Here is a 25,294-nt window from a genome sequence, read left to right as displayed (position 1 = left end):
TTCTGAGTGGGCCTAGTGTCTGAGATTAGAAGTTGTGACAGAGGGTCAGCGAGTTCAGCCTGTCCCTGGTGATGCGAGGTCAGTCCTTGGGGAAGACGTTCAGCCACACTTCCCTGTCACACACTCTTTCCCTCAATGGCTGTAGCACCCTCTGTGATCTTTCTTGGTCTGTGGTTACTCAGGTAGTTTATAAAACAACGACTTCTCTGTCTTGGTCATTTGTTCTAACATTCATGACCTAGCATTCTTCTGCAAAGGGGAACTTTCTTCGTCTGACTCCCCCACTCCCTTTTCTTGTTTTCCATACTATTGGTCTTGGTTTATTTATTTATTTATATGTTTCAAGTGTAATGAGTTTTGCACTACCATGTCACCACTCACACTGGTGCTCAGATGGTCCCAGATTTGTCTTACAAGCTGATTCTTTTGCCTGTTTCCTTCCTTTCTGACACAGTGAACTGGCCCTGCCCGGGACTCGCCCTGCTTGCTTTGAAACAAGCACTTTCTGCAGGGGGACCTCGGACTTTTTCATGGTTAGAATCTCGCAGGTAACTGCATAGCTGTTGTGGGACACCAGCTGGTCAGGGCTTCCCCTCCATTTTCAGTGATGAGCCCAGCCTCAGAACATGAAAGGACTTCCATAGGGCCCCCTAGGATCAACACAGACCGAGAAGGGACTCAGACCCTTCTGCCCTGTTGTAAGGCTTTTCCGATTAAGTGCTTCACACATGATCAAGCTGGTGACAGTATGGACACCCTTAATTTTTGCAGCCACCTCTCCTTCAGCTAGAGGAGGGGAGACTTAGCTAGACAAGGTGCCTCTTTCAGGGTGGACAGGTAGGCAGCTGAAGAGCTGGGTTGTGCCTTCCTCTTCCAGGTCTCTCAAGGAAACCAAGAGCTCCCCCAGGAAGAAAATTAAGTGTCTTCCTGCTCTGTGGGAAGCAGCTATGCAAGAGAAGTCGTTGCAGTACTGGAAGGAGTCTGTGCCTCCTGTAGGACTTTTGTCTCTCAGCTTGTCTGAGACGTTTACAAGCGGCATGCCCGGGAACACAGGCTATTCCAGATTCTCAAGATACACATGAGGAAACAGGTGCAGAAGTTGTGTGATGCCCCCAGGAGGGCCACATCTAATGTGGGTGCCAGCAAGGGAGCTGGGGAGACAGAATGAGACAGGGAACAAAGAACAACCTCATTCTTGCAGGCAGTGTGGCCTGGAGCCCAGGGGCCTGGAGAGAGCCCCTCAGTTGCTGGCTCTGTGTCCTTCTAGCTAAAGGGGCGGCAGGGGGGTTGGGTGGGGCACAGTCTCTGTTGCACCCCCGCATGGGGCTTTGGGTGTCAGGGGGAGCTGCCCTGCTGGGCAGAGCTAGCCCATTCCTGCTTCTTGGGTCCCAAGCACCGTAGCGTCCTATCTCAGGCGTCCACAGACAGTCACTAGACTTCGTAGGTCAGTTTCATTTTCTTCCACTGTTTCCCTTGTCCTGTTTTCAGTGCCACAGGCTGGGGGAAGCCCATTTCCCCATGACACCGCCACTTTCTGTGCCACAGAGAAAACCTGTTCACTAGCCTTGTCTGAACCTGAGCATGGTGCTCATGGGGCCAAAGTCCATGGCACTGTTCTGGAGGGGCAGAGACCTCAGCTCTGCACCACACCTCTCATGCCAAGGAGGAGTGGTGCTGAGCAGAAAATGCAGAGGGGATGGTCTGGCTAGCCTGGCACAAAGGCCCAATAGAAGCTCAAGGGCCAGAGAGATTGTGCAGTGGATAGGGCTCTTGCCTTGCATGCAGTCTATCCAGGTTCAACCAACCTGGCCCACACATGGCCCCCTGAGCCCTACTGGGAGTGGTCCCTGAGCAGAGAGCCAAGAGTAAGCCCTGAACATGTTGGTTGCCCGCGCCTCCCCCTTCCCCCCCCCCCGGCCATGCTCACTTCCCCCCCTAAAAAAATGGAGTGGTAGCTGAAGGCTAATCCTTACTCTCTGGTACCTGCCACACTGACTTTGGCAGACTACAAAAGTATATATTGTGCATATGCTGCCTGAGCCCATGTTCTGCTTGTGCCTATGTGGCCAGGCACATGTGTCGCCTGAGCATACGTGTCTCTCACATCTCCCCTCTTGAGCTGTGTATGGGTTTCTCTCTGCCTATGGTAAAGCCGCATTCTCCCTTGAACACCTTATTCTCTCTCCCTTTGCTCTCCCTCCTTCCTTTTCTTAAAAGCCTCCCCGCCAAAAAAGTATACATATATACTGGGGATCAAGCCCAGGGCCTCCCTCATGCCAGGCACATGCTCTACCATGGAGCTGCATCCCCAGCCCAAGATCATTGTGGATCTTTAGGTCATGCCAGCAGAGGCCCGGTCAGGTGAATCTGAGCTGCATCCTCTGCCCGTGTGTGCAGCTGTTGTGCAATCGCTGCTCCAGATGGTGGTGTTCAACATCCTGAGCCGTTGATGTGCTCAGTCACGACTGTGGCCACTTGTTTCCTCTTTGCCTGATGGGGTCGGAACTGAACTGAAAGTTGATGTCTGGTGTCAATGTTACATCTGTTCTCTCAGCTCAGAGCTATGAGACAGTGTTTCTCAAAGTGCACTCCCCCCCCCCCAAAAGGGGCACTGGAACAATCTAGGGAGCAGGAGTAGCCTTTGGCACAATTGGGGGATGCTTTCTGTTCACTTGCTTAAAGATGGTAGATTTCCAGGGAGATACTCACTGCATTTGGATTTATTTTGCTTTTTTGAGCCACACCCAGCAGTACTCAGGGCTTACTCCTGGCCTAGCACTCAGCGACCACTCCTGGTGGTGTTTGGGGGACCATATGGGGTGCTGAAGATCAGACTCTGGTTGGCTGTGTGTAAGGCAAAGGCTCTCCTTATAGTTCTCTCTCCCCAGTCCCAAAAGGCACCTCTGAGAAGTGTGTAATGCTTTTTACGGAAGGATTTTTCAGAACTTTTAACATACTAGTGTTGCTGTGGGTCTCCAAGGGGCAGGAAAGGGGATCTCTCCAGGTTCCCCCACTTTTCACAAAGGCCCTTGGAGGCTCACATCCTGCAAGCGTGGGTCATGGCACTCTGTGAGGGACATTTGTGGACTGGGCCAGGAGCAGTGGCAGTATGAGGAGTGCTGGGTGGTAAGACAGAACTGAAAGCCATGAGAAAGGATAAATTTGGCTCTGGTTTGCTGTGGTGTCCAGCGTAAAGCTTGGCCAGTTGACTAGGATGCCTGGGTCCAGGCAGGGATGTGGGAGCCATTCCTGACCAGCTAAGCTGAGCACCCTGGGCCCTGACTTGGGGAGGACCTCCTGGCCGCCAGACCCAGAGTAGTGCCTGCGTTTTAGAAGCCAAGAGCAGCTTCCGGGAGAGCAAACCCAGGAGGGAAGAGTAATCTGAAGACTAATCAGAATATTTTCACTTGTCTCCTTAGAGAACAGGCCGGCCCCGAGTCTCCAAGCCCACAGAGATGTTGGTGCACGGCACCTCTTTTTCAGGGGTGGGGATTTAGAATTCCCATCCGTCCTCTAGCCTGGTCATGTGCCACGCTCTGCCTCCTTTACCTCCTGGGACCCTCTCTCAGAGGGTTTCCTGACTGGGGGGAAGGTAGGAAGCCTGTAGAGTGGGGACTCTGGGTGATGTTGTGTGTGGTGGCATGGAAGGAGGCCCGTTGGCCTAAAGACATGTCCTCTGCTCCGTGTCAAATCCTGTTGCCTGATAAGGTCATGGCGACGTGCATTTGTTTTTCTCTCGTCTTTGGATCTTCTCTACAAAACCTCTGAATTGCCTCTGCTGATTGTCTTCTTTCCTCCCGCCCAAGTCCTGCCCTGCTCCTGTTCATGTTTAGGAGGTTGGCCTTCCCTCTCCTTTCTTCTGAGGGGCCCAGCAGGTCTGTGCCCTCACGGCTGGCGCCCCTGTTGGAAACTGCCTGATGGCCTTTTGCTGACATGCTGACTTCTTGCTCCCAGCAGGGCCCTGCAGGGGATCTCATGGCCTTTCAATAGCCGGGCTTGGGCTGGCTCTTCGACCTAATGGTTACTCAATAAAATGGCAAGGAAAAGGTGTGGCTGTTAAAATGGCCCTTGGCTATGTGGATTTGACTCACAAGACAATTATCCTCAACCTGGGTTTTGTCTTATTTGGTATTGGTATCTGACCCCTCAGTTACTTCAGAAGTGTGTGTCCCTTTGTTGTTAGTCACTGGGCCACTTTCTGTCACCACCCCACCTCCTGTAAGTGCTGGAGAGAGTCCTACCTACTGTGCTGAAACTCATTTCCCAAATAGCCATCATACTTGACATTTCTGACAGGGGAGGAGAAGGGCCGCAGGGTCTGGAGGACTGAGATAGGCAGAGCCTGTGGCTGGCTCTGTCACGTACAACGATTCTGCAGCACAGGCCTGCCCAGGACAGCTGAGTGCTCCCTATGGGAACATGCGTGACTGAAAACAGAGCAGAGAGAAGTAAAGGTCCCGAGTGCTCTGAGGCCTCTGAGGCCCTGCGTCCCTGGCTTGGCTGTGATCACACCTGTCCTCCAAGGCTGGGGAACACTTGAAAGCACCTTTGTGGGGACTTTTGCTGGCTTTTCTGCTCAATCCTGCCTCCAGCCTACCTTCCTGACATACCTTCTACCATTATCCTTTCCCTTCAAACACACGCAGACACAGGAAGGGTGGTGGGGGTGGTGAGAATTTTGAGAAACCAGAGGGTTGCAGTTAGGAAAAAGTTGGAAACTTTTTTTTTAGCTAGGGGCTAGGGAGATAGTTCAAACGGTTGAGTAACAAGGCTAGAATATGGAAGGCCCTAAGTATAGTCTCGAACATAGTCCCGGAAGCCTTCGGCCAGGACTGAGTCTTGCTGGGAATAGCCCCAACCCCTCCTGGGGCCCCCGCCCCCCACCCTCTGGCCCACTGGGTGTGGGCTCTATTTAAAAACCAAAAAAAGAGAAACACCAAAGTTGAAACTCCAGTGTGTGCTGTGCCTAGCATGTGTAGACTCATATTCTCTCTTCTGGTTAGGTGAGGAATTTGTGCTCAAAAAATTTGAGAAGTGAAAACTCAGAATTTCGGGACTAGAGATGACAGATGACAGCCAGACAGATGAGTGCCTGCCTTTTGTGTGTTTTTTTACATGCACATAAGGGGGAGGTTGATGCCAGTCATCGAAGGTCATCACTCTCCATAACCATACATAAGGCTTTCTGCACCCTCCCAGGGGGACTGTGGAAGTCTCCCATGGTCTTTTGTCATTTCCCTGATGATGTGGGTCAAGACACCAGCTGGCTAGTAGACCCTGGTGGGCCAGACTAGGCTGAGACTGGAGAAGGGATATCAGTGGGGAGGACTTCCCCAGTGCCACCCATGATGTGGATGTGGTAGCCCAGCTGTGGAAGTCTTCAGGGTGCGCACAAACCTTCTCTAGGGCTCAGACATTGAACTTCCAATCTCCTCCAGTGTTTTTCAATTTCTGACTGTGACCTCCCCCCTGACCTTGATTCCTTCATTGTGCCCCCTGCCCCAGGTCCCCACCCTCACGCTGTGGCACCACAGTGATGCTGTTTTCACCTGTATTCACTGAAAATACCCTGGGAGCCCACAGGGCCCATATGATCCCCAACTGAGAATCTCTGCTCTAGTCCTCATCTCATTCTTCTTATAGATGAATCTTCTTATTCTTCTTCTCAAGGTTGTGCAGGAGGATCTAAATGGGACCTGGGTCCCCTTCATGGAACTGTGGCCCCATACTCTCCTGTTCGCTCAGGGCCCCAAGCTTGGACAGAGTCCCTGGGATCAGGGAAAGGAAATTCCCTGGGATCATTGTTTTTCCTTAGGACTGTGACTTGTCTCCTTATTCTCTTCTCCATGCCTTTTGCACAGCAGAAGTTTTAGATTTTAATGGAGCTCATGCAATCAGTTCTTTCTTCAGTGAATTGTGCCTTGGTGGTATATCTCAAACAGCCATCCACAAACCTCAAGTCATCTGGGTTTTCTCTTCCATCATTTCCTAGGAGTTTTATAGTTTTGTGTTGAGGCCTGGGATAATTATCAGTTAATTCTTTTGCCCAGGGTGTCAGGTCTGTGTCTAGAAGCCCCACTGCTTCCTTGAAGACGAGCCTCCCGCCCAGAAACCTCTGTGGCCAAGGAGTCTCCCTTTGCCTCGCTGTTTTTCCCTTTGAAGGGGCACATGCAGCTTTGTTACTGCCGCTGTGGTCTGCATGTGGAGAGGAAGGAGCCACAGCCAGAGCTCTGCTTTCGCTGGAGCCAGAGGGAAAGCACACAGCATCACAGACCCTCTCTCTGGATTGAGGTGAGGAAAAGGAGTGACCCAAACCAGAGTTTTGCCTTTCATCTCGAGTCTTCCATCTGGGATCACTTCCCTTTGGATTGAAGTCTGTGCTTCAGAATTTCCTAAGTGAGGGCTTTGTGTGCTGATAATGCTTTCTTGAACCCCATTTTTTGAGCACAACTATAAAATTTTTGGTGTTATTTCTTCAGTTTTTCTTGTTTCTTTTTCCTAGTGGAGAACCAATTCAATGCACGTTAGCATTTCACTCTATTCATTAATATTGTTTATGCTTCTGCCTCTTGGACCCTATTTCAGGATAGTTTTTCTGGTTAGTTTTCTATAATGCTCTGTTTAATAATTCTCTCCACTATATATCTTAACTGATTTTTAACTCAGCCACTGACTCTTGAATTTCAGTTTTGGATACATTTTTATTTCTAGTATGTCTACCGATTCTTTCTTGAATCTCATGGTCAGCTTTTATCGTGGATGCTCTCATTTTTTCTTTTTTTGGAGGGGGTGCTTTGGGCTATACCCAGAGGTATTCAAGGGCTATACCTGGCTCTCTTCTTAGGACTAACCCATGGCAGTATGCAAGGGACTAGCTGTGGTGACAAGGATCAAACCAGAGTTGACCATATGCAAGGCAAGCCCCTTATCCTCTATACTATCTCTCTGCCCCTCTCATTTTCATTTATAAAGTCTTCTTTTTATTATAATATAGTTTTTCAATTTATCTGAATACTTTTCCCCATGTTAAGAGATGTTAGACATTATTGTATAATATTTAATATGTCTAACATGATCTCAGGGCTAGGATGAAGGAGATGTTACTGGGGCCTGCTCGAGGCAATCGACGAATAACATGCTTGATAAACATATTGTGAAAGGATTACCGCTTTATCTGAATCATTAGAAATCTGAAGCCTTTTGAATGCATAGCTGCAATTTTGAGTCACTACTAGGCAAGCCCTGAGGAATGTTCCTCAGGGTCACAGAGGAGTTCTCTCATGTGCATGCTACTGCTTTTTCTTACTTTAATTTTCACCTTTTAAAAAACATAACCTTGATCTGTTTGGATTTTACCCCTTTATGTAATGGAGGGTGAGGGTAAACTTGATATTGTTCTGGGAGTTTACAGTTATCTCAAGAGGAAAGTTGAACTGTTCCTCTTTTTCCTGGTGATCTGAGATGCTGCCTTTCTTGTACATTTCTAAATGCAACCAGAGTTGTTTCTGTAATTTGTTTTCTGTTGCACTGGTCAGTCAAGTTCAGTACTTCATGGTTCTCATATCTGGCAGGTCTTCCATTGTCTTTTTACTTTTACAGAAAGTGATCTTTTTCTCTTTTTTTAAAAAATTTCCTTTTTTGAAAAAGGGGAGGGGGCATTTGACCATATGTACTGGTGCTCAAGGCTTATTCCTGGGACCATATGTAGTGCCAGGAATTGAACCAGGGTTTGCTGTATGCAAGCAAATATCTTACCCCCTGTACTCCAGCCACAGAAGTAGTCATTTTCTTTAATGGCTGATAAATGCCTGTGTATTAAACAAAGTCCATGTGATCACAGGGGATCGGTAGTGAGGCATCCATCATCCTGCTTTTTTGCAAACCTGGTTCTTCTCCAGAAAACAGTGGTAATAGTTTCTCACATGTCTTTCTTCAGATAGCCTTATTTATTTCAGAATAAATCCAGAGTATAAAGTGCCAAAAATTAGTGACTCAAGAGTTTCTAACATTTACATTTGGGGAATCAGCAGAGCTGCTTTTCCCTCCCTCCCTCCCTCCCTCCCTTCTTTCCTCCCTTCCTCCCTCCCTCCCTCCTTCCCTCCCTCCCTCCCTCTCTCCCTCCCTCCCTCCCTCCCCCCTCTCTCTCCCTCTCTCCCTTTCTCCCTCTCCCTCACTCCCTCTTTCTCTCCCTCATCCTCTCCCTCTCCTTCCCCTCTCCCTCCTTCTGCTTTTTTTCTCTCTTTTTCTTGCTGTCCTGGGCATTGAATCCAGGGCCTCACACCTGTGAGACAAGTGTTCCAGCATTGATTTCTACCTACAGTTATATTTGCCCTGACAGTTATATTTGAGCTAACATCTTGGTTGGGTGACCTTGTGGAGCATTGCTCTGTCTCTCAATACTTTGGTGCCCTCAGCCGGTCTAGGGTCCTGACTTGGGTCTGTGAGGGGTACCTGCCCAGGGGCCCTCCTGAAAGATTTCCACTTCTTGCGGCTTGCCTGCCCACCATGGAGTCTGAGTGTTTGTTCTAAAACAAGAAATTAGGCCAGTACCTTGGAGAATGTCCCTGTACTTCCACTCTTTATCACTGCCTGAAGGGGATAGTGCTTGGTTTACTTGTTTAATAACTCATCTTGTCATGACCTATTTGTGAAAGAGTTAGTTAGTCCCAACTGGGTTTCAGGGGAAGAGCTGGATGCTGGGGCCCAGAAGAACCACTGTGTGTCTGTGACGGGTTGGATTGTCCCTGAGCCCAGAGCTGACCGTGCCTTTCATCAAACCTTTCCTCTCTTGACACACTGGATAGTCGGCTCCCCGAACTGAAATGACAGTCTGTGGCTGTGAACAGCTTTGTATGGAAGGATCTGGAGAACAGCAGGAGGAATGGTGGGTTTCAGGAAGAGGGAGGGTTGGTCATGGTGGATGCTGTTGGGAAGGGGATGGACATGCAAATCGGATGACAGCTTGGGTTATTGATTATATGAAGCACCATCAGAATAAACAGCAGGGGGACAAAGCTGTGCAAACAGGAGGGTGGTAGAGTGGCTCTGTGGTGCCCACCCCTTGGTTCTGTTGCAGCAGCTACTGAGGGTGTGTCAGCCAGAGCAGAGGGAGGTGGGGCTGATTAAAGTGGAATTCAAGGAGGGGTGCTAGAGGTACGATGACTAACAGGAATGGCTTTAAAAGAACGACCGACTTACCTGGAGGAGATAGAAATGGGCAAGATTCCTACAACTATTATCTCTTCCAATATCTTTCCATTAAAATATCAGCAACGAATAAAACATATTTATAGCCCTCTTGCTCTCTTTCCCTGCCGGCGGGCTTCTGTGTCTCATCAACCCAGAATAAAATATCAGGAAAGCAAAAAGCCACTGCTCAGAGCTATAAATAAGTTCTTGCAAGAAGACAAGCCCAAAGGGTATTAAGCACAGTCGGCCTCCTGCAGCTCCCCGGCCTCCGCCCCCTCCCCTCTCCCTCCTGAGAGTTCCTGGGCTGCTCAGCCTCCGTACTCCCGCCATGCACCTCTGACCCCTTTCCCTACCTGGCCACCTCCCTTCTTTCCCTTCACATTGCCCCCCCCCACCCCCCACTGTCTCCCTTTGTAGGCAAGTGCCTTTCACTCAGAGAGCCTGTGTCTGGTCCTTGGCTGGGGCCCCAATGCTGAGCTGTCCTCTCATGGGATGGATGTCACCTCCCATATGTCTGGTGGGGACATTTGTTGAGCACCCGTGATGAAGAGTGTCTTCCTTCCCTCGTTCCATCTATAGATGCCCTGCCAGAGCTCTCAGTTCACAGTGATGGAGCCATACGGCACTCGGCCAATGGAAGCCGCTCATCTCGCGACCTGACCTGGCGGGGCCCTGACAGATGCTGTTGGGGGTAATCAGGACTGGAAGGGCTCTTTGTTTAACATGTAGCTCTCAGCTTGTAAATCTGAGTATTGACTGCAGTAAGTCGATTCCTCTTGTTCATTCAAAAAAGGCAGGAACCTAGCAGAGTAACATTTAACTTACTCTTCTTCTTGCCACCCAGATGTGGGCAGTCTCTAGCCTGAATGCAGGCTGTGGTTAGTGACTGCTTTCGTTTTGGGGGTGGAGAGAGTGCAGTGCTTTGAGTGTGAGGCCAGGGCAGAGCATTTTAATGAAACACCCAGCACCTGCCCCAATCCCAGTACCTGCCAGGTGCTTTTCACCTGGGACTCATCGAATCCCTAGCTGCTTAGTGGGGAACAGAGCCTCAGGGAGTTTAAAGGACACCTGAGTTTCACAGGCATGGCATCTGCCCCTGGAAGACGGTTTTCAGGAGTCTCTCGAGGGGGCAGAAGCTTAGCGGTGAAGAGGAGTGCCCCCCGAACTCCCGTCCCCTGTCCAGTCCACCGCAACTAGCCCCTGCCCCCAGCAGAGAAGGACTGAGTGGGGGCGGGGGGACGGGGAGAGCCGTGGATCTGCAGGCCAGTACACAGCCCTGTGATCTGAAGTGGTCACTGAGGACACTGTCCTGCAGAGTGGGCCAGAAGGGCAAATGGGCACCAACAGGAGACCAAGGAGGACGTGTGCGCCAGCACGAGACAGTGGGTGCTGGAGTCTCTGGGGTGGGACAGTGTGGTTTGTGTGGGTGCTGACCATGGCCCTTTGCAAGGGATAAACTCCTAGGTGGCAAGAGGTGGCCTGAGGGCTGCTGTGGGGCGCCAGGAGAGAGGAGGGGAGTGGCTCATGTGTGTGTGGGAAAGGTATTGCTCAGTGCCCTTTGTTTCTTGCCCTTGGTCCCTTCACTGTCTCTGCCGTGGAGAGGAGGTGGAATGCCAGTTGGCAGAGCTGAGACAGGTGGCCTTCAGCACTGCAGTCCACAGGAGCAGGAGGCAGCAGTTGGCTGGTTGGTCCCAGGTACAGCTGTCCCTCTTGGGGCCCCTCCCCTACTCGAACAGCCTCGGTTTGTTCTCAGCAGTCAGGTACAGAACCTGAGCGGTCTTTATGGGCTCTTGCTCTTCGTGGGCCCAGGGTGCTGAGGCTGAGAAGCCTGGGCCAGCCTGCAGCCTGGCTGTTGCCTCCTCCTCAACTCTGTGTTCCAGTAACAGGTTTTCTGCTCTGAAGAGGGGCAGTGTGCACAAAGAAAACTCAGCGGGTACAAGAGAGGGCAGAGAACCATGCCTGCTCTGACCCAGGGCCTGTTCCAGGGTGTGCGCATGTGTGCGTGTGTAGTGCAGGTGGCCTTGCACGGCTATCCTTCCACCCCCACCCCCACCCCACCCCCCAAAACCCATCTGGAAAGTGGTCCCATGCCAGGGCTCTTTGAATGAGCTTCCTCTTTACATTATATTTTTCAAATCATTTCTTTCCAGCAAGCATCCCTGATTGTTCACTCTTTCCTGAGATGAATTAAGAACAAGTGGCCCTGGTTTTCCATATCAAAACAAACGTACATAGTAAGCATTTCCTTGTCAGTTAGGGCCCTCATTGGAAGCCAGTGGGGACTGAAAGGGCAGCGGGCTTGAGTGGACCAGCCTGCCTGGACTGTGCTGCTTCAGCTGCTGCACTGGAGCTGCCCTGGCTGGGCACACCCTGCTGGGGTCGCCCCAGCGCCCCGGGCCCCTCCCCAGGCACTCTGTCTGTGGGGTCGCCCCTGAGGCTGTGTTCTGTCAAGGCGAGTCTGGCAGCATGAGGTTAATAAGGTTCAAGTACATTTTTCAAACATATGCAAACTGTTAAGTAGAACAGCCAAGAGTAAACTATTGGGGGAGGAAACCATAGTGCTTCTCTCCTCCCCTGGGCTCTCACACACCTCATCTACCTATTTATGCAGCCGGCCAGCTTTAAACATTTGTGTGTGTGTGTGTATGTGTGTGTGTGTGTGTGTGTGTGTATGTAGCCAGAGATCACACCCAGGGTCTTATACATGCAACCGGCCAGCTTTAAACATTTTTACTAGTGTGTGTGTGTGTGTGTGTGTGTGTGTGTGTGTGTAGCGGAGATCATACCCAGGGCCAGCCAGCTTTAAACATTTTACTATAGTGTGTGTGTATGTATAGCCAGAGATCACACCCAGGGTCGTATACATGCAAAGCCAGGACTCTATGACAGAGCTACGTCTCCACCTTCCATTCCAACTTTTTTTGGATAGAGAAAATCAAGGAAAAGAAAGGATAGTTTTTGGGCCAGAGCCAATGTACAGTGAGTAGGGTGCTTGCCCCCTTAGGGTCCCCTGAGCATGGCCATGAGTGATCCCTGAGCACAGAGCCAGGAGTAAGTCCTGAGCATCTCTGGGTGCAGCCCGTAAACCAAATCCACACTCCAAAACAAGTATAGTTTTCTTTCCCTAGAAATGAAGCCTGCTCTACTTAAGAAAAAGAAAGAAAAGAAAAAGGAAGGAAGGAAGGCAGGCAGGCAGGCAGGCAGGCAGGCAGGCAGGCTGAACTGGCATGTGGTTCTAGACTCCGAAGTTACTTGCTTCCATTTTCCAAGTGTGCTAACCCTGGATCCTGATGACACAGTCATCACAAAGGTGATTTTAGTGATGGGGAAATGGAGGCTCAGGTGCATCTACTGAGCCTCAAAGCTGAGTGATTTCTGCCCTGAGACCTAAGCAGTGGTGCTTGTGGTTCTGGTTTGTGGCCATTTCCCTCCCCAGGAGGCAGATAGAGGAGGTGAATTTACACACAAAAATACTCAAGATTTGAGGAAGGTTTTCCTGAAATGGCGAGAGAGTAGTACAAGGGGCTGAAGGTGTGAATGTAATCCTTGCTCAGTCTCTCTTTACAGTGTGGCTAATGCAGAATTGCTTAATTTTTACTTTGGCATGGAGAGGAGGGGGTTTGGGCCCCACCAGGCTGTGCTCAGGGATTCCTCCTTGTTCCGCTTAGGGATCACTCCTGGCAGAGCTCAAGGAGCCGTATTGGGGGGGGGGGGGCGCGGTGCTGGGGATTCCAACAGAGTTGGCTGTGTGCAAGGCAAGTGCCTCACCTCCTGTACTATCTCTCTGGCCCTTAGCTTTTCCTCTGATACACAGTCGGCTTTAGAGACTCACAAGGCACACTGTTTTGCTGTCTTACTGGGAGACTCTGTGGGGAAGGTGGGGCATACTTGTATGTGTTCCGTGCTCCTGGGGGTATAATGGCAAAGGGTGACTTGGTTGCTGGCTTGGACACCTAATGGCAGTCGTGGTGCTTCCCTTCATGCCACCTTGTATCCTGCGCAGAAGACGCCCCTTTCAGTCTCTGCTGGAGCTTTGCCCTGGGCAGCCCTCGCCGTGGCCCCCCACGAGGCTCAAAGCTCATGGTGCTCTGTGGGCTGTAGCCCTGCCACTCATGCCCCGGGAAGGCGGGATGTGGGCCAGCGGGGGAATGAGAGCAAGCAGCGGTGAGGTGGGGCAGAGGAAGCCCCCGCAGCTGCTCCCCGGTTGGGTTGATTGGGGTAAGGCCTTCCTGAGTGGTGTCACCCCACGGTGAACTGAATGAATGCTGAGGGAAGCCTGATGAGTTGAAGGAAATACAATAAGCAGATTCCTTGTCATGTTGTTGGCTTTGTAGCAAGTATCTGTTTTCTCTGTGGGATTATGGGAACATTTTCTCTTCTTTGATTTCTGGTGGTTGCCTTTCGCTGTTTCTCCTGTTGGCGAGGATGCTTTAAACAGCACTGTGGAAGACCAGGCTTCTGTCCTTTGCAAGGTCTTTGCTGATCGAGTTTGGCATGATCGCCGCGTTCACTGTTAGCTGTTAGCGCTTTAATTCTGCAAACCATGACTTCATCTCCCCGAGGGCAGACAGACAGAATGCTTTGGCACAGCAGGTAGGCTTTAGTTCAGGATGTTCGGGTTGGGAACCCTCGGCCTTTGGTCTGCAGGTGAACTGGAAATCAGACCTGTCAAAGGCATTCACGTTCACACAGCTGGCCTGCAGCCGGAAGGCAGCCAGGTAATGCCACTCACCAAGGCTGTGGGAAATTTGTCCAGGGGCCTGGGAACAGTCCTGTCTGGGTGAGGCTGGGGAAGGCTGGGCGCCAGGTTACCTCTGCAGTGCCTGAGGACAGGGCGGGGATGGGACAGCAGTGGGGTGTGCCTGGCCTGCATCCGCCACGCTAAGTGTGGGAGCCAGTGCCCACTTACTGGCCAGAGACTGGTCCCTGTCAGCAGTGCTTGGGTGCTGTGTAGGTTAGATCGGAAGAAGGGAAAAAAAGCAGAACTTAAGATAGGAAAGAAAAGCACGAGTTGGTCGGTGATGCTCGGCAGTCTTTTCTCCTCAGGTAAGGGGGTGTCACCACACTCTGTCCTCTCCAGACTGCCCCATCCCAAGTTGGACTGTCAGTGACCAGGAGGACTTCAGTCTGAAGGGGCAGAGAACCAGGTTAGGGGCTTTGGCCTCTCACCATGTCCCAGTTTCTCCCACCCTTTCTTAGCCTTCCCTGTGTCTGGGTTACAGACTCCCAAAACCCTCTTTAACAGTATTCAAGCATGGAGCTCTGGAAGCTGGAGAGGTGGTATTGTGCCTGAGGATCCAGTGCTTTCCTGGTTCTCAGAATTCCTTTTTCCCCCCACCTGCAGCCAGCCAGAGGCCACAAACCAACCCAGCTGGACATTTTTCAAATTCTGACCTGAACCCAGGGCAGGAGACCCTTCCCGTCAGGGTTGTGTGTGAGACACTCTTGTGTGGAGAGTCTCAGGACTGAAGCTGCCCCGGCTCCCCTGGCATGTGCCCCCTTGTGCCTGGAGCTCTGGGGCCTGGTGGGTGCATGGTGGGAAGTGGCAGGACTTAGGTGACAGCCGCCCAGCACGGGGCTGCCAGGATGTTTCCTGTGCTGTCATTGCAAAGCAGGACTTCCATCAATTCCTGGTGACCAGAAAACTTCTGTTGGTGGCCTGTGCTCTGCCCCTGTTCCTCCTTTCATTCTGTCCCCACACATGTCCTGGCAACAGTGGGAGCTGCTAACTGTGTCCCGTGGCTGGCATTTTGGCTGCTCCTGTTTCTGGCTGCAGGCAGCTTGACCCAGTGAGCAGGTGAAGCCTTTCCTTCTTACAGGCAGAGAATGTGGCCTCCCCCAACAACAGTGGAGCTGGGTACCTCTGTGGCCATGGGGAGCACTCATTGCTCCTCCATCGTCCATGGCAATAGTCATCGCCCCCAGGGTGGGGGTCGGGTGAGATCTGAGACATCCCTCTCATGAAAGGTGTGTCTCTGCGGGGCTCCATCTTGGGTCTTCTAAAGAAAGGAGTTACTACAGTACCTTATCATCTGGAAAACACACACAGGCAAGTGTGAAGGAGAGAGAGCATGTTGGCCAGAATCAGTTGCCCTTCGCTTTTGGTTTCTCTGCTGGGCCCAGCCCCCAGCCTGCCTCACAGGTCTTGGAGTCCACTGTTAAGCGGGAGGGCCCCTATGATTGCTCTGTGCCCATTGCAGGTGAGCTAGGGTGTTGCAGAAAGGATTCCCGGGCTTTCTGGCTCCATGGGAAAGAAGGCCATGCAAGAAGGTCTGGCTCCCTAGCTCTTTCCCAGGAGCTGAGCTGAGCTTTGTCCCCCTCCAGCCTCTTCCTGTCCCCCCCCCCCCCCCATGCCCACTTTGTGGTCACTTCCAGGCGCATCCAGTTTAGGCTTTCTGAATCCAGAGCAAATCGTCAGTGAGTGGACACAACCCTCGAATTGTCCCAAGTGGCAAATCTCAGGCCTATGGAAGGTTCAGTCTCACAGGGCATGTCGCACTGGGAGATGGGACTTCCTGAGAATTCATCTTCACATTTTGTAGTCATGATGCTGCTTATTGTTCCCCTGCCCCTCAACCCCCCTAACTATACTTCCCAATGTTACCACCTGCCTTCTCCCCGGTAGGGGCGCACACACCCAGCAGGGTGTTCTGGAGACCCCCTTCCATCTGCCCTCACAAAAAAAATAAGCAAATATTGGCAAACATAAAAGGGCACATCCCTTCCTTCCAGTCCCACCCCCCACTTGCCTCAGTGCCTTCTCTTGAGGTGTGCAGGAAGAAGAAACGGGCCACCTTCTGATTCAGACATCACTGTACAATTCTCTCTGCACAGAGTGTGCCTGTTTCTCCCTCTTAATGTTGAGCACCCCACACCGTTCCCAGAGAAGGGGACCACCTGCCTCCCTGGATTATGACTCTGCAGAGTTTAAGTCTCCCTGCAAAGGGGTGCAGGGAGGGGAGCCTTGGGATACCAGCCACCCCTCACAGTCCTGGCCCTCACCTCTATGTCCTCATCCCTTCCCACACCCTTCCTCCCAGACCTCTCTGTGGGCATCTCTGAGAGCGGCAGACAGAGGTGATGTCTCCTCTGTGAACTGATAAAGATCAGGCATTTGTGTTCACGGCACCCGGGAGCCATGTTCTCTCTGGCCAGTCATTTCACTGGCCAGATTGGGACGGGTGTGCAGGCTTCAGGTTGGAAACCAATATTCCTCCCTCCACCAGGCTGGCTGCCGTCCTTAGACGGTGCCTCCTCAGGTGACTGAGGCCTCAGGCTTGGCTGGGAGGTGCACATTGGCAGGGCCCTGGGCACCCTGACGTGGCCAGTGTAGAGAAGCTTCAGGGATACTGCAGGCAAGGCAGCAGCTTCCTGGACCTCCTCCGCCTGGCCTGAGGGGTGTGGAGATTAATGATTGAGGGTGACAGAGGTGCTCAGTCCCCAGGGATCTTCTTGTGAAAAGGCACAGCCAAGGGCTTGGTGGTCAGGAGCAGGTGAGGGACTGGGGTGCTTTGTGTACTGTGTCTTGAGTATGAAAAACTGAGTAAAGGACTTCTGGTCTTGGGTTTGAGGTGGGTGGGCGGAGCACCTGCCAGTTCCAGGTGATGGAACCTCATTTTCCTTTGTTAATAGAGTTTATGGGGGCAGCCATAAACATTTCAGAGCTGTTCTTCTGAATGTGGGTTTGCTCTAAGGACTCCTGTGGGCTGAGGAGTCTGAAAACTCCTGACTATGTGTTGTGTCATGAATTTCAGATTCATACCTTGCATGGAGCTGGGATCCCCACCATGGCTGTTGATAATGATTCCTGCTTTGGGTTTTTCTGGGGAGAGGCGACACTTGGGCTGAGAACATATATCACCCATAGGCAGGTTGTGGCATGGGAAAAGAGGCAGAAGTGGGGTGCAGTGTCCCTTGTGGAGGATAGTCTGTGTGCCAGATAAGTTGGGGGTGATGAGGTTGACTGTCCCTGTGAAAGATGAGAAGTGGGGTACAGTGTCACCTGTGAGGAGACACTACCAAGGGCACTTGCTGAGTGCAGGGGAGCATCTGCTTGCCCTTAAGGACAGGGCAACACCCACCAACTTGGAATCCGTGAGACGCGGGCTCCCCACCTGCTGCTGTTCTGATTGTGAAAAGTGTGAGACCTGCAGAGTGTGGATAAAGGGGCACTAATGCATCCAGACCTGCCTCGCCAGGCATTTACCACTTTTGCTTTCCTCTGGGCTCTGGCGGAAATGCTTGGCAGTAAGTTGCAGATGTCAGGACACTTTCGCTAGGTTTGCTCCCACGTCCCTCTCCTCAGCAAATTCTTTTCTCCTAGCAGAAGCACAGGGCCGATGCCTGCCCACACTGCCCACACCGGGGCATTGATGGAGGCCCGTGTGTGGTGTCCAGTCTGCTTTCAGAGCTCGTCTTGTGTGTGTGTGTGTGTGTGTGTGTGTGTGTGTGTGTGTGTGTGAGAGAGAGAGAGAGAGAGAGAGAGAGAGAGACAGACAGACAGACAGACAGACAGACAGAGACAGAGACAGAGACAGAACCGGGGCCGCACCCTTGTCAAGCATGGGCTCTGCCCCGAGCCACCTCTGTAGCTTCCCAATGATCTTCATAGCCTTTGGCATGTATTCAGGATTCTCTGGGCAGGATTCCTATGGGTGTGTTGGGTGCTTTAGTCTCTTGAGGTTCTTTCACTGCCACCATCTCTTTTATATTTATGGGATGTGGAGTTTGGGGGGGATCATACCTAGCAGAGCTCAGGACTTATTTCTGGCTCTGCACTCAGGAATCACTCCTGGTGGGGCTCTGGGAGCCATGTGGGGTGCCGGGGATGAAACCCAGGTCAGGCGCATGCAAGGCAGGCAGCTTGCCTACTGTATGCCCTTCCTGACCATGATGTGGGTTTTATAGAAGAATTTAGTCATCTACCTTTCATTTAATCATTGTGGATTGTGCCCAGCCTCAGTTTCTTCACAGAAAGAGAGTCAAATGGCTGCAGTGGGTAGGGTGTTTGCCTTGCACGCGGCCGACCCGGGTCCAATTCCCAGCATCCCATGTCGCCCCCTGAGCACCGCTAGGAATGATTCCTGAGTGCAGAACCAGGAGTAACCCCTGTGTATTGCTGGGTGTGACCCAAAAAGAAAAAAAAAAAGCGGCTGCAGTGATCCTTTGCCTGCAGGAGCCCCTGGTCTGAAACCCACCAGGCTTCAAGAGAGACTGAGCACCAAGTTTCAGCAAGTGCTGAATAAGGCCCCCAAAGCAATAAATAAATAAAAAGATAAGACATTAAGCCAGAGGCTGCTGTGCGGCTCCTCTGAGAGTGGCCAGAGTGGCCAGAGTGGCAGGGACACGGCCTAGAGCTGTGCTCTCTGGGAAGCCTCTTGACGGGCTCTTCCTAGGACCCCTCCCGGCACCCTGAATGGTGGGGTGGGAGAACTGGAATGTGAGACCGGACGTGCTAACCCGAATGCATGTTCTTCCCCTATGCTCCTATAGCGGAAATTTTGGAGCTGGCTGGCAATGCGGCGAGAGACAACAAGAAGGGGCGGGTCACGCCCCGGCACATCCTGCTGGCTGTGGCCAATGATGAAGAGCTGAATCAGGTAGGAGCCACGGGCCCTTGCATGGGCGTTCCCTACCTGGAGGACTGGGCCGCTGAGGGGAGTTGGGGAGAGTGTGGCTCTGCTCAGTGTCCTTGTAGAGGCCACCGAGGAAGAGGCTGTACCAACCAAAGGCGAGAGGGTGGGTGGGCCCTGCAGTGCTGGGCAGCAGGGGGGAGGGGGGCCTGGCTCACCCACTGCTCTGCTGCTTCTTCCTGCTAGCTGCTAAAAGGAGTCACCATTGCCAGTGGGGGGGTGCTGCCCAACATCCACCCCGAGTTGCTAGCAAAGAAACGAGGATCGAAAGGGAAGTTGGAAGCCATCATCACACCACCCCCAGCCAAAAAGGCCAAGTCTCCATCGCAGAAGAAGCCTGTGTCGAAGAAAACAGGAGGCAAGAAAGGGGCCCGGAAATCCAAGGTATGTGCTTGGGGGCCCCAGTCATGTGGGGTAGGGTGGGGTAGGGCAGAGCAGTGAGGGGGAGCCTGCCTCGTAGAGTCTGTCTGACTCAGGAACTGACCACTCAGGGGCTTGTTTTGTCCTCGTGGCCAGAGTGTACCCACAGCTGGGGACTGCAGCCTTGGGAGTGTGACAGGTGTGAGGCAGCCGGCACCCAGCTGGAGGAACTGTCTTCCCGGCCTTCTGGGGAGAGGTCTTGCCCGTGGGAGGTTGCTGTGTGTGCAGCCTCTGTGACACGCTGGCCTTTTTCATCCTGGGAGTGGGGGAGGGGGATACCTCCTCTGACTTTTCACTTACACCCGGTGTCTGCACTGCTGAGGTGTTCGAGGCTGTTTCCATACAGCTGTCTGGGTGCATCCCTGAGAACCCAGAACTCTAAATTCCTCTTGCCAGCTCCCCCTCCTACCCCCAAAGGCCCTACTCCTCAGTCCTGCTACCTGTAAAATTAGCAAGTGGAACTGTTTCTCCCCCCACTCCTCCTTTTTTCGCCGTTTTCAGTTGGGGTGAGGAACGGCACAGGGGAGACAGTGAAAGGACCTCTGCAACGTTTTCGAATGTTAAAAAAGACAATTCGCTGGCAGAATCCAGCATCTTCTCACCACGGGGCCAGCAGCTGGCTGCCTGTGGGAGGACGCTTGGTGCAGGAGCAGGACATGCGTCCCTCCACTGGGCCTGGTCGTCTTCTGCTGTGGACAGTCCTGGTCCCCTGCTGATGCAAGCAGCTGAGGGTTATTTGAACAGCCTCTGCAAGTTCTGGGCTCCTAGCAGACCCCTACCCTCCTCCCTGCCCCAGGTATTTCGTAGCCCATGACTTGTGAACCTCCCAGTTCACTCAACTCAACACTAGGAATGCGGTTTTTGGACTTGGACTAGAGAGTGAGGAGATGTGGAGGGGAGCTCCTAGTAGCTATATTTGGAACACAGTGTTTCTAATAACCATATGTCAATAATCACTCGAACACTCAACTTTTCCCTTGATTACAAAAGCAGGAAGTCTGTTATGGTGGTCTGTTTTTCTTCCATACAATAAAACACTGTCTGCTTACTGTACCAGTATTTGGCTAACATTAAACTCTGGGGGGAGCTGAAATTGGAACCGTGAACAGCTAATTTTCAAAACATTTGTTTAATGTAAATTGTGGTATCAGCTCCCAGAAACAGCAGAGAACCCTACATGTCCAGGTTTAAGTGGAATGTTCTGAAAATAACCTTTCCAGAGACTTGCCGAGAAAACCATAGTAACATGCTCAAGTGCTTGTAGTGAAAGGGAGTTGGTATTTTTCAAGTGTCAACACTTGAATTCCAAATCATAATTTCCCCCCCAATTCTCTGTAATTGGAAGGGTTTGAAAGTATCCGGTTGTGACAGCTGAGTCAGCTACAGTAGGAGCAGAGATGGCAAGAGAACCATCTCGGCACTGTGTGAGCACTCTTCCTTTTCATGTGGGTGGCCGCAGGCAGCTCTGTGCCTAGGTTTCCCTACCCCAGTAGATGAGGGGATCCTTGCCAGGCCTGCATCTCAGTGGCAGCATATTTTCAGATTTTGATGAGACAGTGTGTAAGAGTTGAACAGGGCCGGAAAGATAGTACAGTGGGTAAGGTGCTTGCCTTGGATGCAGCTGGCCCAGGTTCGATCCCCAGCACCCTTTATGGGCCCCTGAGCACAGAGCCGGGAGCAAGTTGAGTGTGTCCCAGACACCACCACCATACCCCTACCCCATACCAAACAAAAAAGAAAAAACAAAAAACAAAGCTTGGATGGTACCAAGGTATATATGAGAAACCCTCTTACCCTACTGCCCCTGATTCTCCCTTGTGCCCACTAGCATATCTGTGCTTGATAAAAACCCACCTAAATCTCATAAAGCAGCTGCCCACCTCTTGGCAGCCCTGCTCAGTAATGGTGGGCTGGCATGCTCTCTGTCTCAGTGCTGGGTCCTGTTAGCTCTTACAAAGTCACTTCCGGGCCGGATCGATAGTACAGTGGGTAGGGTGTTTGCCTTGCACACAGCCAACCCAAGCAAACCCTGGTGCCCCATATGGTCCCCTGAGTAATGCCAGGAGTAATTCCTGAGCACAGAGCCAGAACCCCTGAGCATTTCTGGGTATGACCCAAAAAAGAAAAAAAAAAAAAGAAAGTCACTTCTCTGGCACCCCAATCTCCTTGTCTATAAAATGGAAACAAAATCTAGATGTCTAGATGGTTGGGAGACTTTGACAGAGAATCCCAGAAGGGACTCTGACCTGTGCCCGGCCCAGATGTTAGCTCTTCAGCCACTGCTGACTGGGTCCTTCTGCGAGTGTCTCTCATTTCATAGTTCGATAGTCACTTACACAATCGGCAAATCCACCAGGCCATCCACCAGGACATCCCCCGTGAACAGATCTTGGATTGTCTCTACATCCTCTTGAATACAGTCACCAGAGGCCCTTCTCAAGGCTTTCAGATGCATTAATTCAAATACAAACAGTATGTACCTAAATCCCCCACGCTGGGGTTGGACACATAGTCCAGGGGTTAAGGCTTTTGCCTTTCCATGCAGCTGAGGTCTGTTCCACCCTCAGGGCGACATCCGGTGCCCCAAGCCCTGCCAGGACCACTCCTGACACAGAGGCAGTCCCTGAGCACTAACCCCCCGGGCCCCTCTGGGGGGAGAAAAAAAACTCAGGTAAGAGCCTTACTATTGCTAGTAGTAAGGAGAACTTACTAGGAGTCATAGGATAATTTTTAGGGGATCTCTAAGAAGACAGCTTTATCCAAAATCATTAGATACAAAATGATCTCACCTAGGAGTTTTCAAATATAAATCTCAGTTCCTCCTGTCTGCATGTACAGGTCCTCATTTTGCGTGTTCCTTATTGCCTGGTGCATAATGATTAGTTTTCAGTGATTCTGGTAACAAACTTCTATGGACAAATTTAGTGTTCTGATAAGGTATGCCAGAGAAAGGATTGGTTCTTTAAGAAGCTGCCATCCATCCTTGGGGCTGGATTCAATCTCCAGCACCCCACATGGTCTCCAGAGTCCTGCCAGGAGTACCCCCTAAGTGCTGAGACAGGAGTAAGCCCTGAACACTGCCAGGTTGGTGCCAAACAAAACAAAAAAGATTTTGTGGTTTCAGATTCTATATTCAAGTTGTTAAGTCACTTTGAGTTCATTTTTGTGTATGATGTATGAAAGTCCAGTTTTATTCTCTCGCGTACGGCTATCCAGTTTTCCTAGTGCCATTTATTGACGGTACTTCCATTTCTCTATTCTATACTTTAATTTTTTTTCTTTCACTATTCTGTGCTCCTATGGGCACTGCTTAGGAAGTTTAGGGGCTCCATAGGCAATTCTCGGTCAACTAGGCCAGCAATTCAATGCAAGCGTTCAAGGGTGTGATGCCACTTAGGGACTCAGGTGCTGAAGATACCTGGGCCACTTCAATGTTGCTGGCGACCTCCAAATGATGACATGATGCTCAAGGACCATGTGGTGTCAGGACTGAACCTCTATCGGGCATATGGCTAGCATGAGCTGTACTGGCTCTTTAATTGTGTAATCTTGTATCCTTAGTTGTAATCGGCTGTGTGTGTGTGTGTGTGTGTATTTATTTGTATTTCTGGGCTTATATTCTAATCCATTGATCTGTGTCTCTTCTTTTGGCAATCCTATGCAGTTTTATTTAAATTTGGGATTTTCCAAATGATCCTGGGGACCTTCTCTGGTAATTTTCTATGCATGAGCCCATGGATACAGTTCTGCTTGGGCCCTGTAGTCCTCCGGGGTGGTACCCTGTGATGCTCAGTGGACCTGTAGTTCTGGGAACCAAGCTGGGGTTGTCTGCAGGCAGGGCATTCCTCAATCTCTGTTATTTCTCTGACCCCCATGCTGTTTGGATTACTATAGATTTTTGATCAATTTTGATTAAATGCAGTTTTTAAAAATATTTTTAAATAAGGGGGTTCCTTATTGTGTCTGGCTTTTTTTTTCTTTAATGGAAGCCATACCTAGTGGTTTTCTGGGGCTCACGGTCACTCCTTGTGGTGGTGTTGGGTGTGGGGAGGGCGTGCAGTGCCAGGAATCAAATAATCTCATGTGATTGACCATTTGAGCTATATTCCTGGCCTGTTCTTTCTTAAGATTGCTTTGACTGTTTAGGGTCCTTTGTGATTCTATAAAAATTTAAAAATTTTTTTCTATTTCTGTGAAAAATGCCATTTGAATTTTGATAGTGGTTGCAATGGATGTATAGGTTGCTTTGTGTAATATGGATATATTAACAGTATTTCATTACATGAGCATGGATTATCTTTTCTTTGTTTCTGTTCTGCATATATCTATTAAGTCTATCTTTTCCAATATGTTATGTAAGGCCAGTGTGTTGTTGATGATTTTCTGCTGGATAATCTGTCTGTTGTTGTATGTGGGTATTGTAGTAAGTCTTCTATTACTCTGTTTCTGTCAATTTCTTCCTTTAGGTCTGCTAGTATTTATTTTATATATTTAGGCATTCTTATCCTGGGGGTACAAATATTGATTAGTTATTATATCCTCTTTTGCATGACATCTTTATTGTTAAATGTTTTCCTAGTCTTTATTTTATTCTGTTTTTTTGGGGGTCTACTCCTGGTGATACTCAGGGGGCCATAATTGGTGCTAGCGATAAAAACATTTGTACTTTGTTTTTAAGTCTGCCTTATCAGATATAAATATGCTCTGTCAGTTTAAATTATTTTTTTGACTTTTGGAGCTTAACCCCTGATGCTCAGGGCTTACTTTTGGCTCTGGGCTCAGGGGTAGTTCTTAGTGAAGCTCAGAAACCATGTAGAGTTCTGGGGGTCAAGCCTGGGTTGACGATGTGCAGAACAAGTGCCTGAGCTCCTTTACTAGTTCTCTGACCCTCTTTTGTTTTTATTTCTATTTTCAAGAATATTTTTCATCTCTACTTTTAATTTACATCAGCAATGGATCTCTTGCAGTTGCAGTGTCTTAATTTTTTTATCCAACAATCAGTTTATTGATAGATATGTACTTAATGCTATTTTCATTGTTTTCTCACCATTTTCACTTCACGTTTTTCATCTTTTGAATTCTTGTGACTTAATCACTCATTAGTGTTATGTTTGTTGTACTTTTTGTGTTTTTTATGAATCTACTATTTGCTTTGTGATTATCACAGAATTCACATAGTGACATCTCTTGTCTCATTCAATTTAAGTTAATGGTAACAGTTTTGAATGCATTCTAAACTCAAATCTTTTCACTTTCTTTGTCACCTACATTTTGTTTCTGATGCCACATATTGCAGTTTTAAGATTCTGCATGTTCCTTTTTTTTTTTTACTTTTATCACATCCTTTATGCTATTTTTATAAGTGGTTATTCTACTACTTAACTATAAATTTATCTTTACTAGTGAGATTTCTCTCTTTTTCTTATTGTTGATTTTTGTTTATCTTAAAGAAATCTCATCATGAGTAGCACAGCGGTAGGGCATTTGCCTTGCACGCAGCCAACATGGCCGACCCGAGTTCGATTCCTCTGCCCCTCTCGGAGAGCCCGGCAAGCTACCGAGAGTATCTCGCCCACACAGCAGAGCCTGGCAAGCTCCCCGTGACGTATTCGATATGCCAAACACAGTAACAACAAAGTCCCCAGTGGAGACGTTACTGGGCCTGCTCCAGCAAATCTATGAACAATGGGAGGACAGTGACAGTGACAGTGAAAGAAATCTCAGTAACATTTTTGTAAGACTAGATCATTGGTTTTCGCTTTTTCTTACCTGGAAAAATGTTTTCTCTTTCAGTTCTGAATGATAACTTTGTCAGGTAAAGGAAGGTGTGTTTTTTTCTTTGAATATAATAAGATATGAATATTTTTATCTTTTTGACCTACAAAGTCTCTGCTGAAAAATTTGCTGCTATTCTTGTAGGGATTCATTTGTACATAACAATTCCCCCCACCCCCCACCCCACCTCCCCATCTACTGCTTTTTAACATTTTCTGTCAGTAACTTTGGACATTTTAATTATTGTCTCGGTGTGGATTTCTTTGGGTTCATCTTAT

The 25,294-nt window shown here is 50.0% G+C and overlaps 1 protein-coding gene across 4 annotated transcripts in view; it reads left to right on the top strand.

The window, feature by feature from the left end:
• Positions 1 to 25,294, top strand: part of LOC130032791 (core histone macro-H2A.1) — a 60,042-nt gene that overhangs the window by 10,032 nt on the left and 24,716 nt on the right. For all 4 annotated transcript variants that reach the window (XM_056124378.1, XM_056124381.1, XM_056124379.1 and 1 more), the window contains exons 3-4: positions 18,682 to 18,788; positions 19,008 to 19,205. In XM_056124378.1, the coding sequence (XP_055980353.1) occupies positions 18,682 to 18,788; positions 19,008 to 19,205 (305 nt within the window). The remainder of the gene's footprint in view (positions 1 to 18,681; positions 18,789 to 19,007; positions 19,206 to 25,294) is intronic.

This window comes from Sorex fumeus, unplaced genomic scaffold (genome assembly GCF_029834395.1).
Source record: "Sorex fumeus unplaced genomic scaffold, SorFum_2.1 ptg000051l, whole genome shotgun sequence".
In the NCBI taxonomy this organism is placed as follows: domain Eukaryota; kingdom Metazoa; phylum Chordata; class Mammalia; order Eulipotyphla; family Soricidae; genus Sorex; species Sorex fumeus.
The sequence above is the reverse complement of the archived record's forward strand: the minus strand, read 5'-3'. Positions and strand labels throughout refer to the sequence as shown.